Source organism: Phacochoerus africanus, chromosome 2 (genome assembly GCF_016906955.1).
Source record: "Phacochoerus africanus isolate WHEZ1 chromosome 2, ROS_Pafr_v1, whole genome shotgun sequence".
In the NCBI taxonomy this organism is placed as follows: domain Eukaryota; kingdom Metazoa; phylum Chordata; class Mammalia; order Artiodactyla; family Suidae; genus Phacochoerus; species Phacochoerus africanus.
In genome coordinates this window covers 113,666,780-113,684,663 of record NC_062545.1, presented here as the reverse complement: position 1 = coordinate 113,684,663, position 17,884 = coordinate 113,666,780, and the positions used below count along the sequence as shown (strand labels likewise).

Genomic DNA, 17,884 nt, shown 5'->3' with positions numbered 1-17,884 from the left:
TGTTATTATCAGTGACAAGGGGCACCTCCAGCAGGATCAGACTGGGGAGCCTCAAGCTCACCTCTGACCAGTGAACTCTTGCGTAGCTAAAATACTGGCTCCCAAACTCCTTGACTATAAACACTTATTTGGAACGCCAAAAAATTTGGAGGACTATATCCACACACACACACACACAATTTTTTTTTTATTATGTACTGATTGAGAAAATGCACAATGACAAAAACTAGTAAGAGTTACTTTTGAATGAATTTGTACTTGATTATTCAAATTGGTACCTATACAGAAATGCAGTTACACACACACACACACTCTCACACTCACACACCAGCTGAACCATTTATTCCACCCTCAGCCTCCTGTACTGCTTGTTGCACACAGGGCCACGTGCCTCTTGCAACAGTGACCCAGAGTTGAGATGGGCACCTCCTTAGCAGAAACTAAGCAGAACTGGGCACCTCCTTAGCAGAAACTGGACAGCCTCCAATACATGAAATCTATGGAGGACTTTCTACTCCTCCCCATCAGATCTTTTCCTAAAAAAAAAAATTTTGTTCTGCTTTCTTTCCTGTATACTCTTTTGCATTAGTTCTAAAGGAGTGAAATCACCAAGAGATGGAAGAGAGGGACCTGGACACTGCAAACCCTGGACGGTCCGGGTGGCAGGCGTTTCTGTGTACGTAACCCAGGCTTCCCACCCTGAACACCAGCCCAGGCAGCCAGGCTCACGTCACAGAAACTGGGCCCAGAGGGTGGGGCACAGAACTCGGGCTACTCACTCTCCTTGTAGACTCTGTTAATTTCCTGCAGCTCCTGGTTGGTCCTTGAGCAGATGATCTCAATGAGGGAGTCCTCGTCAGTCCCCAGGCCCTGTGAAGTAGGCAATGCAGACCTCAGCAGGCAAAGGCCTCCTGGCCATTAGCCCACTTCCCTGACCTCAATCAGGTAAACTGCAACCACAGGTTAGGTCTGCAGCGCACCTTCTCACCTTCCTCCTGAGGGGTCTCTACTGTGTTCCTCGGCTCAAAGTAAACTTAGTTTACTCCTGTAAAAAGTGCTTCACCAGAATATAGGATGGGTTAAATGACTTTATTTATTTATTTATTTACTTATTTACTTATTTATTTATTTATTGTCTCTCTCCCTCTCTCTACTACAATGTCAGGTACACACATACAGGGCTTTTGTTGTTTTCTTTGTTTACATCAATATACCCAACATCTAGAACAACTGTTGGCACAAAATAGGCACTCAATACATACTTATTAAATACAGGAATGGGTTCACATATGGTGAACACTTCCTTATGTTCCTCCTTGCCTCGGATGCTTTATTCCTTTACTGGATGGTAATATCCTGTACCTCTTTTTTTTTTTTTTTTTTTTTTTTTGCTTTTTAGGGCCGCACCCATGGCATATGGAGGTTCCCAGGCTAGGGGTCCAATTGGAGCTATGGCTGTCGGCCTACACCACAGCCACAGCAATGCAGGATCCAAGCCACGTCTGCAACCTACACCACAGCTCTCGGCAACGCCAGATCCTTAACCCACTGAGTGAGGCCAGGGATGTAACCTGCAACCTCTTGATTCCTAGTCAGATTCATTTCCACCGTGCCATGATGGGAAATCCATCCTTTAAGGGAGAGGAAAACAAACATTTTTAACCTATCTATCATGACATGGTTTTTTTTACCTCAACTATGATAAAAAAATTTTTCTCCACTGTATATAAATATATACTGAAATGGTAAGAGACAGTAATATAAAACACCAAAATGTTAAAGGTGGTTGCTTTTTGGTGATAAATTTATAAAATGAGTAATTTTATCTTCTTCCTATCTTTATTTTCCAAGATCTCTAATAATCAGCCATTATTTTAATAGATGAAAAATAATTTCGTTATACAATTCTGCTCAGTAATTGAAAATAAAGGAATATACAGATTTTATGCTATCATTTACAGACAGCATCATTAGAATGAAATAAGCCTTTTATGAAGGAAAGCTACAGATGAGATAAAATTTTTAGCTCTACCTCTTTGAAATGTAAAATTGAGTTAATGTTAAAAATTTCATTCTTGCACGTCCATTTTTGCTTGATTACTATGCACTCTTAGGGCATTTTAGGGAAGCAAAAGAAATAATGAAGTGGCAAATAAACCTAGACACCAGCACTTTATTAAGGAATAAGAATTCGATAGGTGATGTATTCAAATTTAATATATACACTTTTGAGCTGGCATGCCAGATAGCTTGAAAGGACTCAATGAAACATGTATTTCAAAGCTGGCTTCATGATCAAAGTCAAGATTTAATAATCAGGATTCTTTAATACTTGTCTTTCCGAATATGGAAATAGCACTTTGAACTAAGTAGAATTACAACTGTTTAAAATGTAAATCAATTATAAGGTGTTAATACAATAAGAAACTTACTTATCCACATGAAAAGTATGTCAGCTATTAATTAAACTTATTAGAGTTCATATGCCCCTAAAGAAGTGGTTTGTGTAATATAAGCTAAGCCTCAGGTTAATGGTTAATTCTGAATTTTATTCTCATCTTATCTATGAGTATAGGCCTCTTCTCCCAGAGTTCTTAATCATGATGTAGAGGTGTTGGCAAAGCCAAGTTTTCTTCCCTCTGAGCAAAACATCCACACAACATTCTATGCAAATATTGTAAAGTGACTACCAAGCTTCTTCAAATATTTTAGGGGCAGTTTTTCAACCACAAGGATGATTGTCTAAAAACAACTCAAGCATTGGAAGAAATGCTATATCCTGATATTGTTGAAATGTAAAACAAGCAGAGCAAAATAAGATTTGTTTCCTTCTCTCACTGACATACCCATGTTACTATCAGAGAATTCTAAGAGCATTTTTCCTCTATATTTAAAGGTGACCCTGGCAATTTCGACCTTGGCCCAAGCTCACCACAGACTGTCCACAATTCCCATCACAAGGGCACCGTCTACTGTGACATATGGCAAATATCGCCACTGGTATTGCCAGAAGTCAAAACTGATTTTTTTTTAAAGCATAGTTCAGTTAATGGCACTCCAAGCTTTATGGATTTCAGAAGGGTATTCAGCTGTGATAGCTAATGGACGAGCTGGCACAAGGTCAAAGACTTAGCAGTCAAAGCACCTTTCATTGGGCCCAATTACATAGCCTACAATGGTGACAGGTCTGTTTCAAGCCACTAATACCTAGTAACAGATACTAGTAAAACTGCACAAATCACAATTAAATGGAGTCTTGGTGAAAATAGGATAAACTGATCTGAAGTGATGATGGTCAGAAGAAACCTGGGAGGGGCTGGCCCATCCGGGCTCCAGAGGTCCCCAGACTGAGTGTCTTCAGTGTTCTTTTTATCAAGCAGGATCATTACGTGTTGCTGACACTGTCTCATTCTTCACTCTACTTTCCCTGCAATACAGCCTCCTCAGGAAACTCAGAACAAGTCTGCTCAGAGGAACTGAGCACAGATGGGGCTAAGCTGGAGCGCTGAAAGAAGAGATTTCAGAGCAAAGCTTTCAGCAGTCCTGAGCTATCAACTTCTGGCCCCTGGAAATGCCTGCTGGGAAACTGCCTCCCTTATGAGGTACTCTGTGGAGGGATGACAACTGAACTGTGACATTAGCTCTGGTGACAGGCTTACAGCTTGGCCTCTTCATAATTCAGAAATGGTGGGGAGGTCCTGTCATGGCTCAGCGGTTAACGAACCCCACTAGCATCCATGAGGATGCAGGTTCGATCCCTGGCCTTGCTCAGTGTATTAAGGATCCAGTGTTGCCGTGGGCTGTGGTGTAGGTCGCAGATGTGGTTCGGATCGCAGATGTGCTGTGGCTCCGGCAGAGGCTGGTGGCTACAGCTCCGATTGGACCCCTAGCCTAGGAACTTCCATATGCTGTGGGTTCGGCCCTAAAAAGGAAAAAAAAGGGAAAAAAAAGAAAGAAAAAGAAATGGTGGCATCACAGAAAACACACTGACTTAGATAAAAAAATCAGAATTAGAGCTTTCCTTCCCACACAGAGGCTTTACCCAGTTTTCCCAGCAGAGGGCAGTGTCAGATTATTCAAAATGTTGCAGGCACACTCAGGAAAAGGGTTCTGGGCTCTGCTGTAACATGCATTTATGTTTATGTATCTATTACATTTATATAATACTTAGTATCTTCACCAAGTATTAAAATTCAGGGGAATTTCCAACCTGGAGTTTTCACTATCTAATTTAACCCAAAAAAAATCCATGTTCAAAATAACTCTACAAAATACAGACAAGACAGAAAAGTATGTGCTTTGACACTCTGAAAAAAACACAGGTACCATTCATAATCTGAAATCACCCTTTCTATGCACTGTGATGTTCTGGTTTTGGCTGGAATTTCAGCCCAACAATGAGATCAGCAAGGAGAAGGTCCGAAGAAGAAACAGCAAAGAGCAACAGCAGAATTTTGTGAAGCTTCACTTAACAAAAGCTATGAGTTTTACTTTTGCCTTCATGTCACAACAAATCTTTTTTAAGGAGGAAGTGTAATCAAGGAAGTAGTTTTTCCAAATGGTATTCCGATTGCCCAGGTGCCAAGCAGTAGCAGCTGGTAACTGACTTCTCTGCATCATGAAATTTCTTTACAGTCTTAAAAAAGGGAATTGAAATATTTTTGGTACAAATCCTGAGACTTATAGCTTCAGTTCACGCAAAAAAAAATTTTTTTAAAAAGATTCCAAATGAGAATTCAACAAAACTGAAAATCACCTAATTACACTCCGAAAGCTGTAATTCGCAAATATTAATGGCAGATTTGACAGAGATTGCATTTCACACGTGTTTACCTTCATGGAGGCTTTCAGCTCGGAAGCGTCATACTGAGCAGGTGTTTTCAATAGGCCCAAAATCACTGTCTCCAGGTGGCCGGACAAGGCTGACTTCAGCGCTGATGCAAGTTCCTTCAGAAAAACAGGCAAGAACATGGAAAACTTGGTGGGTAACCAGTATTCTCTTTTGCAGAGGCATGTGTTTGTAAAGCAGGTTGTGGTTTTTTTGACAGCTCTAGAGTGTTGGGTCAAAGTTATCTATCCTTTGACAGCATGCCCTTCGGCTGCCCCAGGTGTCAGAAAATGAAAGATCAGACTCTGCTTGGAGAAAATCCTTTAAAATTCAAGCCGAGTCCGCCTTCTCCCCCAGTCACTAAAAGGAACCTGGAGCAGTCTATATAATGCCTCAGAAAGCTATGCATGAGTGCGGGTTACAAATAACACAACACGTGCACATGACAATAGCCTGTGGAAGCCAGGGCACTGTCTGTCCAAGGTCAAGGCCCCTGCTAAGAAGGAGGTGCTTAGAAGTTCCCGTCGTGGCACAGTGGTTAACGAATCCAACTAGGAACCATGAGGTTGCAGGTTTGATCCCTAGCCTTGGTCAGTGGGTTAAGGATCCGGCGTTGCCGTGAGCTATAGAGTGGGTCACAGACACGGCTCGGATTCTGTGGCTGTAGCATATATGCCGGGGGCTACTGATTAGACCCCCTAGCCTGGGAACCTCCATAGACCATGGGAGCAGCCCTAGAAAAAGGCAAAAATAAATAAATAAGAAGGAGGTGCTTAGAGTGGGCAGCCTCCCAGGAAGCAGAGCCCTCGTGGCCCGGGGATATCCTCTTGGAAAAGACTTTATGCAGCTGTGCCACAAGGGTGGCTCCAGAAAGTGGCCCCCACATGACTGGACGTGGGCTTGCGAAGCTTTCCTATGCAAAACACTCCACTGAAGTCTGAGAGAACATCTGTTTTCCGTACCAAACTGGAATGGTCTGGATGGAGATGGAGAAGACTGAAGTCCTCAGGTACCCCCTGACTTCCCTGCTACTACTTACTGTTTCTTAAAGGTTCCACAGTCACCATTAAGATCCACTGATAGATTTTAGGTCAGAGGACAGAGCCAGCATCCACATAGGCAGGATAGATGTGGCTTTTACAGGTGCTTTGTCAGAGAATAACCATCCTATAAATCACGGGCACTGAGTGATGACTGAACCCGCCTGTTGTAATTATCTTCTTTCTTTTCACTTCTCCCCCCTCCTCTGTTTTCTTTCTCTCCTGACCTCCCAGCAGCACCCATGGCATCTATAATGTTCAGCCCCTGGAGATATTTCCAGGCTCTAAGAGGTGAGGTGTAGCCTGCTTCAGGGACAGTCTTCTCAAATCATTCCTAGACGTCACGGATTGAGTTGGATCTCAGAAGCTGTCTGGCCCAACACTTTTCATCACCTACTCTCTCCTGCTTCCATAGTCCTAGTAACACATAGCACTTAGGAAGGGCCTTTAAAAGCAACACCTTCCATTTAAGCACCAAGTTTCCAGTGTGGAACTTGGAGGTTAGGGAATTCCAAACTTAGCCTACCTTTGACACTCCCCTCTACCTATTCTCTGTTCAAACCTCAAATAGCATTTGGGCACCTACTGACTTTTTCCACTTCTATAATAAACTCCTGATGGGCAGTCGACTTCCTGCTTCTCATAATGTCATACACAGGGCTTTGCACTTAGCGGCAATTCCAGAAATGCTTAATAAATAAAACATGACCATTCCTTAAACGGAGAAACCTGGCATCTGGCATTTTCTCAAACACAAAAGAAACATAACATAAATCCTCTCCCCCAGCTCCCCTCCACTTCTAGCTGTGCCCAGGCTGTTCAAGCCCCTCACCCAGGAATCCCCAGTCCCTACTGGTAAAGTATCTACCACACAGGGCTTACTCCTTTGTTATGCAAACAATAAGGCTCTGCTTTCAGGATTGCCCTCAGAAAGTAACTCAAGTAGTTTATCCATCTTTCTTTAAAATGTGGTCCCGCTTAGCCCACAGCTAGGGGACATCAAGAACCAGTAGGACAGGAGTTCCTGTCATGGCTCAGTGGAAAGGAATCTGACTATTATCCATGAGGGCGCAGGTTTGATCCCTGGCCTCGCTCAGTAGATTAAAAGGATCCGGCACTGCCATGAGCTGTGGCGCAGGTCGCAGACATGGCTCAGATCTGACGTTGCTGTGGCTGTGGCACAGGCCAGGGACTACAGCTCTGATTTGACCCCTGGCCTGGGAACCTCCATATGCCATGGGTGCGGCCCTAAAAAGACCAAAAAAAAAAGACCCAGTAGGACAGTGAATTGTCCCCTCAACCCACAGCAAGGCTGTGAGGTCGCCAAGCCCACCAGGATTTGGTAATATCTTTCTCTGACAGGGGAGGGGAGAGGTTTGTTCTCCATTTATCTCATCTGAAGTTGAGACCTGGGCTTTCTTGCATCTGTGGACATTTGTGCATCCACACCCTGCAAGTCAGCTGAAGGAGCAATCACAGGTGCACTGTCTGAAGAGGTGGGGGGCCTTCTGCCCCAAGTGCAACTCAACTCTACCAGCTCACAGATCCTCTGGGGAAACTGGAGAAATAAAACACTCCCCTCCATGCCTCACTGCTGGAAGAAGAATTTTGATGCCCATGAGAGGAAAGAAGCCAGATGCTTTCCTATTTATGTCGTTTCCAACTGTGTCGAGAGATGGGGGAGGGAGTTATAGCAGGGCTTAAATGGCAGATCCCAGGACCCTGGTGGTCACGTGCACCCCAACTGCAGAAACATCTTTTCTAGAATCCTTTCAGCTCACCGCCACTGTGGCTACAAGTAAAAGCCGTAAGTCAAATGGGAACTGCAGGAAGCCACACTTACTGCACCATCCAAGAATAAATCAAATGCTTTTAATAGTAGAAAGTTAAAAATAAAGCCGTCTGTCTTTAAAAATAAAATTCTCCAACACTGCGACAAAATAAAGGATGAACAAGTACTGGGCTGTTCCTTAACCGCGAGTGGACAAGCAAAAGGAAGATGCACACACAAGGCCTTTGAATGAGCGGGCGCATGGCAGGTTGAAGATAGCCTGAGAGAGCAAATGAACTATTGGCTGCAAAACTCTTAAGAATCCAAGGCTGGGGGACATCAAGAACCAGTAGGACAGGAGTTCCTGTCGTGGCTCAGTGGAAAGGAATCTGAGGGCGCAGGTTCAATCCCTGGCCTCAGTGGGTTAAGGATCTGGCACTGCCGCGAGCTGTGGTGTAGGTCGCAGACATGGCTCAGATCTGACATTGCTTTGGCTGTGGCATAGGCCAAGGACTACAGCTCCGATTCAACCCCTGGCCTGGGAACCTCCGTATGGCCATACCTCCGTATGGGAAATCTCGTTTTTAAGAATGAGAGGAGCATGTCAGGATCAATACTCAATGGAGGCTAATGTCCTAAGATTAAAACGTTTTATCAGGAGCCAGCAGAAGTCATAAAGATGAAACGAATGGTTACAGGTAGAGGACAAGGTAAAATTTCAATACACAAGAGCTACTGATGTTCTTCTCTTTCTTTCTATATCCAGAAGTGCCACCTCTGCACACTGGGTTGGAAGAGGGTGTGGTCTTCATGGATGAGCACCAAGCATTCCAGGGGCCATGGATGTATGAGTTGTGACTCTTACAAGGATATACAGAAAAACCTTGGATCTCCCAGGTTTCCAGAAGGCTCTTGCTGGTAAGAGCCAGAATTCAAGAAAAAAAGAAAGAAAAACAAAAAACAAAACAGCGGCCACAGAATTGAAATTCAACAAGGAAAGCCCTCCATCCCTGAACCTGCTGTACCTTTTTGGTCCTTCTCTGGTAGGCAAAGGCAATGTCCTGTCTCTGTTCATTGCTGCGGTTGGTCAAAATGTTGACGATGGTGACCTCGTCCACACCTATGAAGACACAAGTTGTGAACAGTTACTCAACCACATGCTCTAGTCTTTTGGGTTTACGCAGCGGGTTTAAAGAATTTTTTAAACCCAAAAGGTATATTGTTCTCCAAACTGAAATACCAAGACATTAAGATTTTGTTCTCTCTCTTTTTGTCAGCACTCTCCGCCCAACATGTACAGCCTCTTTTCTTTTTTTTTCTTGATAGCCTCAAGCCTCAAGCTTAAATAGACCTTTAAAATATCTGTATTAAAAAATATATATGGAGTTCCCATCGTGGCACAGTGGTTAGCGAATCTGACTAGGAACCATGAGGTTGCAGGTTCGATCCCTGGCCTTGCTCAGTGGGTTAAGGATCCGGCGTTGCCGTGAGCTATGGTGTAGGTCACAGACACAGCTCAGATCCCGCGTTGCTGTGGCTCTGGCATAGGCCGGTGGCTACAGCTCCAATTGGACCCCTAGCCTGGGAACCTCCATATGCCGCAGGAGCAGTCCAAGAAATGGCAAAAAGACAAAAAAAAAAAAATATGTTCTTCATAAGTTGGTTTCTGGAATCAACAGTAGGAGGTGCATTTGTGGGGCTTTGGCAGTCAGATGGAACCACGAAGATTTAGGAGGATTTTAAATGAAGGTCCCCAAATTGCCATTTAACTGGAGATTTAATAGACAGTAACTGTGACCTGAATCAATAGAGACAATTATTTATATTTATTGCAGGATTATGGCTATATAAGCAGCTAGGTATAATTCGTATAATTATAGAAACTGTCATGACAAATGAGTCAGATTTAATATGGCAGTTGTATTTTAATAGCATAATTGATTAATACAATCATACTTATTGAAGACTAAATTGTTTTGTAAGGAAAATAAACGATCCACTGCTTTTAATCTTCAATAGGCAATTTTAATAATCAATTTTATAACTTTATTAAAAAGAGTAAGTGTTTTAATCTAAATTAAATCTAAATTGGGAGTTTTGAAGTGCCACAAAATATTTTAGTACCTATTTTAATTGGAACACGTGTATTTACAAAGATAAGCAATGCCTCCTGGTATCTGAAAGTTTCCAATTTTCTATCAAAAATACTCCTAACATGCCTTTTAACTTAAGAAAGCACAATTTTAAGAATTCACAGAGTGAAAAGTGTCTTCTCCAGACTGATTATGACCTTTGTTTAATAAAAGGAAGAGTCTTTTCAATCTCTGGAGAGTTAATTCTTGAGTAAGAGAGCAGAGTGACTAAGTCTACAAGGTCACATGCAAACAGCAGACAGACTGGCCTAGAGGAAATCAGGAGTCCCAAAGTAACAGAAAGGGCCAAGGGCAATGCTCTGAGGCAGAGGCAATGAACGGACTGACAAAGAAGGTATTCTAAATTCTCACATGTATTTGAAAGATCCAAAGACAGAAAGTTAGAATTTTGGGGTATAAAAACAAACAACATCTATTTTTGTATTTATATACTTCATTTTTAAGTGAATTCATACCAATATGCTTGTCAGTTATCTTAACTGTAGCATTTATACCCTTAGCTCTGATTTTCAGAGTAGCCAACGTCAATGCAAAAAACCAGCTGCTTGCTGATAATGAAACTGTTCCCAAGATGCTTATTTCAGCATTATATATAATATCAAGAAATAAAAGGGAGGAGTGCCCATTGTGGCTCAGCAGTAACGAACCCGACTTGTATCCATGAGGTTGTGGGTTCAATCCCTGGCCTTGCTTAGTGGGTTAAGGATCCAGTGTTGCTGTGAGCTGTGTTGTAGGTCGTACATGCAGCTTGGATCCTGTGTTGCTGTAGCTGTGGCGTAGGCCGGCAGCTGTAGCTCCGATTTGACCCCTAGTCTGGGAACTTCCATATGCCACAGGTGCAGCCCTAAAAAGACGACAACGACAAAGAAAAAGAAAGCTAGAAAGAAAAGGGGAAAATATTGAATGAGGGGCTGATTAAATAAATATTTTTGTCCATAGAATGGGATACTATACAGACATTTTAAATGATGGTAAAAGGTATTAAATGACATGGAAAAATGTTCATGCTATACAGTCAAGTAAAAAGTAGGCTGCAAAATGGTATGCCCAGTCTAACCTGCTCATCTGTAAGAAAATATGTAGGTGCCTTTATACCAAAATTTTAATAGCAATCATCTCAGTGATAGGATTATAGCTAATTTCAAGTTTTCTTCTTTTTGATTATCTATAGTTTCCAAATTCATCCTAATGAGCACTAAAAGGCTATTTTTTTTTTGTCTTTTTAGCTATTTCTTGGGCCACTCCTGCGGCATATGGAGGTTCCCAGGCTAGGGGTCCAATTGGAGCTGTACCCACCAGCCTACACCAGAGCCACAGCAACGCGGGATCTGAGCCATGTCTGCAACCTACACCACAGCTCATGGCAACGCCGGATCATTAACCCACTGAGCAAGGGCAGGGATCGAACCCACAACCTCATGGTTCCTAGTCGGATTTGTTAACCACTGCACCACGATGGTAACTCCCTAAAAGGCTATTTTTAAATATATACACCATGAACATAGAATCATCCATCTAGACTCAACTAGTGACTTCACCTCATGCAATCGCTGGCATGATGCTAAATACTTTAGTTAGAACAGAACATAACGTGCATAATAGCAACTGTATGTATATTATTCTCTTTGATTTCCAAAACATCCTAACACAAAGCATCTTATTTAAAATCCTCACAACAGCCCCATGGGGTGAGTTCTTTCTCTTCCAGGTTTACAGACGGGGAGGCTGAAGCTCAGAGAGATGAAGGCCCAGCTCCGCCACTGTTAGCGCGGAAGCCTCTGCCCTCCCGGGGTCTCAGTGACCATGTCCGCATGAGGAAGGGAATGACCTCCAATTCTGCTTCCACAAACACTAACATGTAAAATCCAGCTTTAACTTACACTTAGCTTCAGTTAGTTATGGGCAGGATAGATATATTCACAGACTCATTAAAACTGAGAGGCTACTTTAGCAGATGTGTCTGGGCACTTGTTCACATGGTGTGCTCTGTGTGTGTGCGTCTCCCTCAATATTTATGGCTCTAACTTTCTTTTTTTTTTTTTGTCTTTTGTCTTTTTTGTTGTTGTTGTTGTTGTTGTTGCTATTTCTTGGGCCGCTCCCGCGGCATATGGAGGTTCCCAGGCCAGGGGTTGAATCGGAGCTGTAGCCACTGGCCTACGCCAGAGCCACAGCAACGCGGGATCCAAGCCGCGTCTGCAATCTACACCACAGCTCACGGCAACGCCAGATCGTCAACCCACTGAGCAAGGGCAGGGACCGAACCCGCAACCTCATGGTTCCTAGTCGGATTCGTTAACCACTGCGCCATGACGGGAACTCCACTCTAACTTTCTATTAGGAGAACCACTTGTATTTTCCCTTTATACTTCACTTTCTTACCCAAATCTGAAAATGCTGGAGAACAAAATACAATTACATCCTTAACCTAATATTTCCTGAAACCCAATTCTAACTCTTATATTTCCTGAAACCAATCTGGGGCTGCTGATCTGAACACACTCCAAGAACACTGACCTGTGAAAAATCACTCTCCCTTGCAAACAAATGCAAAGCTGTGTTTGTGTCAGAATGTGGGCCTGAACCCACTGAAGCTAGAATCATATGAGACACTTACTAAAAACACAGTGACCTGGGCCCTAGATGAGATCTGATTAAGGTCTCTTGTGGGCTTTGGACCTGGGAAGCAGCATTTCGGCCAATTGCCAATAGAGAGAGTCACTTATAAACATGGAGATGCATGGGTGGGGACGGGAAAGGTCCTTGGACATCTGCTGGGTGAAAGGCTATTAAGTCGCTTCTACTAACTGCTTCCTTGGGATGCAGGGTCAACTATAATTTTAGGGAAAGAAATGCTTAGCCTTGTTCAAATAACCCAGGTAAGAAATAATACCTGAGAAGAGCTCATTCCACAACCTTCAGGGCAGTCTCATGCTCTTAATCAATGAAACCTCTCTTAGCAGTCAAACAATGAACCTTTCTGTTCATAGCAGCTAAGTCCAGCCAACAGAATGGGAATTCAATCCCATTATTGGAAATCCCCATAAAGAGCCTGGGTGGCTAACCTGAAACTCACCTAGGAGGCAGCAACAACTACAGTCTGAAGAAAGCTAAGTATATTTTACCTAAATTATTTACCAAGCAAACAGCCTGCTGTGATGCAGCATTCAGCATGCTGGGACCCTTACCAGGGAAGGATCTGATGCCTTACACAAATGCTAATGCCAGCAGCTACAAAGAGATGAAATGGAGGCTATTTCCACCAGTGGAAGCCCCCTCCTCCAACAGTCTCACTACATCAGCTGTTTCTCCCCCACCACTGCCTGCAAGTTTCAAACCGAACTGCAAAGAGGACAAAAATCATAAGGCCCAGGATCAACTGCCCAGTCAAAGCCACTTCAGGCATGTCCTATGGTGGAACCCCAGAATGCACAATCTGCCAGTGGGATTTCACCATCTTATCTTCAGAACACCACTGCTTCCTCTCGACCTGCTCTTCTAATTGGTGAGACTGCTTATTCCTGCAGAAAACAGTTTAGTACAGGTCGAAGCCGCAGGGGTCATCCGGTTACTCACCAGTCCTGCCGAGGATGCAGCTGAAGGATGAGGGGTGATCACTCAGCTCCCTATGTCAGCACAATCACCCTCAGCACAGGCACAGCGAGGGCCAGGACAACAGGAAAGCTCCACATTTAACAAAGGTGAAGTAGGCGCGGACACCCACCCGCCAGACGAGGCTCTGCCCCCCTGGATTCGCACTTTCCTATCTCATATTCCAGACCCAAGGGAAGTATCGGCTGAGGGGAAGAGTCAAGGGTCACAAAGAAAACTGTGTGGATGGAGCAAAAGCATAAGGATAAAACCCCACAAACCTCAAAAAAATCTTCTCTCCCATCCCATTCCTCTTGGTTTGAAATGGGTGGTCACAAAGTCACCTGAGCAAAGCCCCACGTTGGCAAATAGTGATGTGGATGAGGAATCCCACTGGATGTGGGTGAGAACACAGTAAATTCTGTGATGGGGGTAGATTTTTAAAAAACATATCTTTTCAATACTTATAGAAATTAAAATGTTCAAGACTGGTGAGGAATTCCAACGCAAATTTATTTGGCTCCTGACAGGAAACAGCATAGAAGTTTTTAAGCGTTTATTCTGTGAGTGAAAATAGCCAGCTCACCTTATCAGCTAAGGACCAAAAATGCTTCCCACACTCTGAAATGCTTCAGAACTGAGGCACCTGAAGAATCAGTCCCTGTTCTAAGTGCCAGTCACCTAAAGCAGGAGCTCTGTCAAGTGACACCACAGGAAGGCACCCCTGACATCAGGGTTCAAGCAGAAACCTCTGAGGTGGTGGACCCCTTAAACCATCAGCCGTATTTCTAAAACAAAGAACACTTACAGCCTAAAATAATGGCTGAATCCAAACCCACAAAATCAGCCTCCTGGAGTTTCCTCCTCCTCTCTGCGGGTGGAAACCCCAAGTCAGCTCCACATCTGGCATTCCATGGAAAATGTGTATCTTTGTTGTCCATGGCAAGGAACCAAGAGGCCATTCTGAACAGGATGCTGACTCATACCTGCCAAGACACACTGACTGCACAGAGAAAATAGATTTCATTTTGTTTGATAAAGCGCTCAGGAGGCCCTCAGGGCAAGGCTGACTGGTTAGAAAATAAAGGAAAACTGCCCAGATCCACTTCTTATCTAGATCACGGGAAAAATTAGGACTCGGCTTAGATTACTGGGCACATCAGTATCAAACCTCAGAAATCATCTTTGCAACAAGGTCAAAGGCAGGCCACAGAGGGAGAATGCCACAGACCCATGGGGTTTATTTTAATAGTATAACCTGTTCACTGAGTACCTACTACGTGCCAGGCACTTTATGAGGTGCTATGTACAAAACTCACATGCAACTGTCACCGCATCCATGTGCAGTGGGGGTTACTGTCACTCTAATTGTACTGATGAGGAAACCAATGCTCATAGCAGGTAGGGACTCCCCCAGGGTCACACAAGCAAGTCATTTGCAGAGCTGGGATTCAAACCAAGACGAATGACCTGTGTTGGGCTATTCTGCCTCCTGTTACAGGACAGCCCCAAAGGTTATGGCTTCAATGCCCTGAAGGACATTAATGGCCTGGTATCCAGCCTAGCAATCTTCTTCCAACATTGTTTTCTCAGTGCCTATTAACACCTAGTCTCCCAAACTTCCCTTTGAACTAGCCTTATCTCAATGAGTTAAATAAATGACACGTGTTGATCCTATATCTCTATGAGTCATGCCTGTACCTTTCTGAAATTATACTTTGGTACCTCTTTATACCACTCCTCCATCTAGCTGCTCAAAAATGATTTGAAAGAGTAATGTGTCCATTTGCCTACAAAACTGGTCTTACTATTTAGTACATACAAATGTACACATATTTAATAACCTAAAGATAACAACTGGCCACCCAGTAACAGGCCAAGGCCACTGAAGTGATAACCCAGCTGAGGTTTTTTCAAGAGAAAGAGCTGAAAGACTTTCTGGAATAGCCATTCATAGCTTCGTGGGAGACAAGAAGCCCCTCCCAACATCTAAAATGCCAATAAGAATGATTTTAGGGACAGAGAAGCATGTACATGCACTGAGCGTGCACACACACACACAACACACACCCCATTGCCCAAAGTATCCTTCCCACCATCTGCCACAGGGCTGCCTGTCCTGATTCAGGGAAAGCATAGCTCAGTGCCTAAGAAGAGGGTTTGGCCCAGAAATCAGATTTCTTCTATTTCCACTCTGCTCTGGTCTCACTCCAGCTGAGTGCCTTAGAATTCAGTACCTTGTCTTTGATAATTCCATTGGAACCTTTAATAAGCTAGAACCTTGTCTGCCTTCCATGCATAATTATATTTCTGAAATACCCTACAGGACCAGCAGGAAAACACGGAGAGATCCAAATCAAATGAAATTGCAAATGAAGGATTACGCATATAATGCAAGCACCACTTTGTGCCCTGTTGCTCTATCAGCCTCCTGAGTTAGAAAGTAAAATATCTGAACAGATCAAGAAAAACCGACACACCCACCCAAAGCTCAGCTGACAGAGAAGAAATTACTATTTATTGTCTAGCACTGCCGACACCAGATAACAATGTGGTGACTTCCATGGTTCCTGGGCGGACCCAGTGTTTGGATTTCCTCAGGGAAAAGAGGTAACTGTTTTTACAAAAAAAGGAAGAGCTGAGAGGCCGGCAACAATAGCCTGTGCCTACACTAATGGTGGCTGAGGAGAAGGGAGTGGGATGGACTGGGAGTTTGGGATTAGTAGATGTGAACTATTACATTTAGAACTGATATGCCATGAGGTCCTGCTGTATAGAACAGGGAACTGTGTCCAATCACTTGTGATGGAGCATGATAGAAGATGTGAGAAAAAGAATGTATACACATGTATAACTGGATCCCTTTGCTGTACAGTGGAAATTGACAGAACATTATAAATCAACTATAATTTACTTATTTACTTATTTTTGTCTTTTTGTCTTTTTAGGGCCATACCCACGGCATATAGAGGTTCCCAGGCTAGGGGTCGAATCGGAGCTGTAGCTGCTGGCCACAGCCACAGCCACAGCAACGCCAGATCAGAGCCTCGTCTGCGACCCACACCACAGCTCATGGCAACGCCAGATCCTCAACCCACTGAGCGAGGCCAGGGACTGAATCTGTACCCTCATGGATCCTAGTCAGATTTGTTAACCACTGAGCCTCGATGGGAACTCCTCAACTATAATTTAAATTAAAAAAAAAAAAAAGAAAGAAAAGCAATTGGACAATTTAAAAAAAAAGAACAGAAAAGAAAGGCAGCAGGGACTGGCTTCTTGGGTCAAGTCTGGCATCTCCACACCCACAAAGACAATGATCATTTTGAAGAAAATCTCTGCTCAGAGTAAAGTTGGCTGTGACTCAGCACTGGCCCCTGTTTGTTCCTGTTGGCAGTGCTGTAAGATGAGAACTTGGTCTCAGGTAAACTTGCACAAGAAAGGGAAAGACCTCATCTACAGGAAGGTTCTGTTCCCTCATGTTCCTTGCCAGGAGCGGGGGAAGGCTCTGGGCTACATGAGTCACAAAGGCCTTTCCCACAAGCCTGCTTCCACTCAGACCTGTGGGTTCTTATTGGTCCCTCACCTCTCAGGCTCCTTCTATGGGAGGGAAGCTACTTTTCAGAGCCAGTCTGCACTGTTGAAGAGAATCCATTCCTAATCACTGTCCTTACTAAATGAATATACACCTCCAGGTATGCTGTACCTCCTCAGCCTCTACACAGAGTAAAACATGAGCCACTGCAGCTACCAACCCACAGCACCCGGTGAGTGGAGCTCAGTGAGGCACTCTGTGCTCTAGGAAAACTGGAAGAACAGGCCTCCAGATAGTCGAGATATTTTCGGGAGAAGGTATTATGTGCCCAATTCTTGCATCTCCTCATATCTAGAAAAACACTAAAATCCTTCACGGTGATGTCTGCTCCTTGTGACTGGTAGTAACCTTCAGGAGATCAGCAACAAACTTTTATAAAATGTGTGTGCTGCATGCACCTTTATCGTATCCTGAAATTCCCCCTTTTCCTCCCTGGGTGGTATTTCAGCCCAGTCTGTAGTTAAGGACAAAAAACGTCATAATCGTCTATAAATGTAGTCACCTCCAAGGGGAAGAGCTGGTGAGTCCTGCAGGCTGTGAAAACTCAGGATGCTGGCCCTGCTAGTGGAAGTGCTTATCAAAAGAATGAGTTCAGGGAGCCCAGGCCTCTTCTGTGCCTGCTACCTGTCCTTTGTTGCAAAAACCCTATATATCCTAGCTCCCCCCTCACCGCCTTGGAGCAGTTTCTCAGGCTACCTGAGATGCTGTCTCCCGGTTTAAGTCCTAATTTTGCCCCAAATAGAACTTAACTTCCAACTTTCAGGTTGTGTATTTTTTAGTCAACAAACCAAAAGTTTGTTGCGTGTGCCGTCTCTTGACCATGCTGGAAATCTTAAGCAGCCCCAGTGAAAAAGTGTTAAGAAAAAAGTGTAAAAACTTGCTACAGTTAGGCTTCTATACTTGTGCTTATAA

General features: G+C 43.7%; 1 protein-coding gene across 1 annotated transcript in view; it reads right to left on the bottom strand.

Moving 5' to 3' along the window:
- The window catches only part of ANXA2 (annexin A2), a 46,799-nt gene that overhangs the window by 7,596 nt on the left and 21,319 nt on the right, over positions 1-17,884 (bottom strand). Inside the window, exons 4-6 of the mRNA XM_047766211.1 lie at positions 8,665-8,759; positions 4,834-4,947; positions 780-870 (exon numbers count right to left, since the gene is read on the bottom strand). Of these exons, the coding sequence (XP_047622167.1) occupies positions 780-870; positions 4,834-4,947; positions 8,665-8,759 (300 nt within the window). The remainder of the gene's footprint in view (positions 1-779; positions 871-4,833; positions 4,948-8,664; positions 8,760-17,884) is intronic.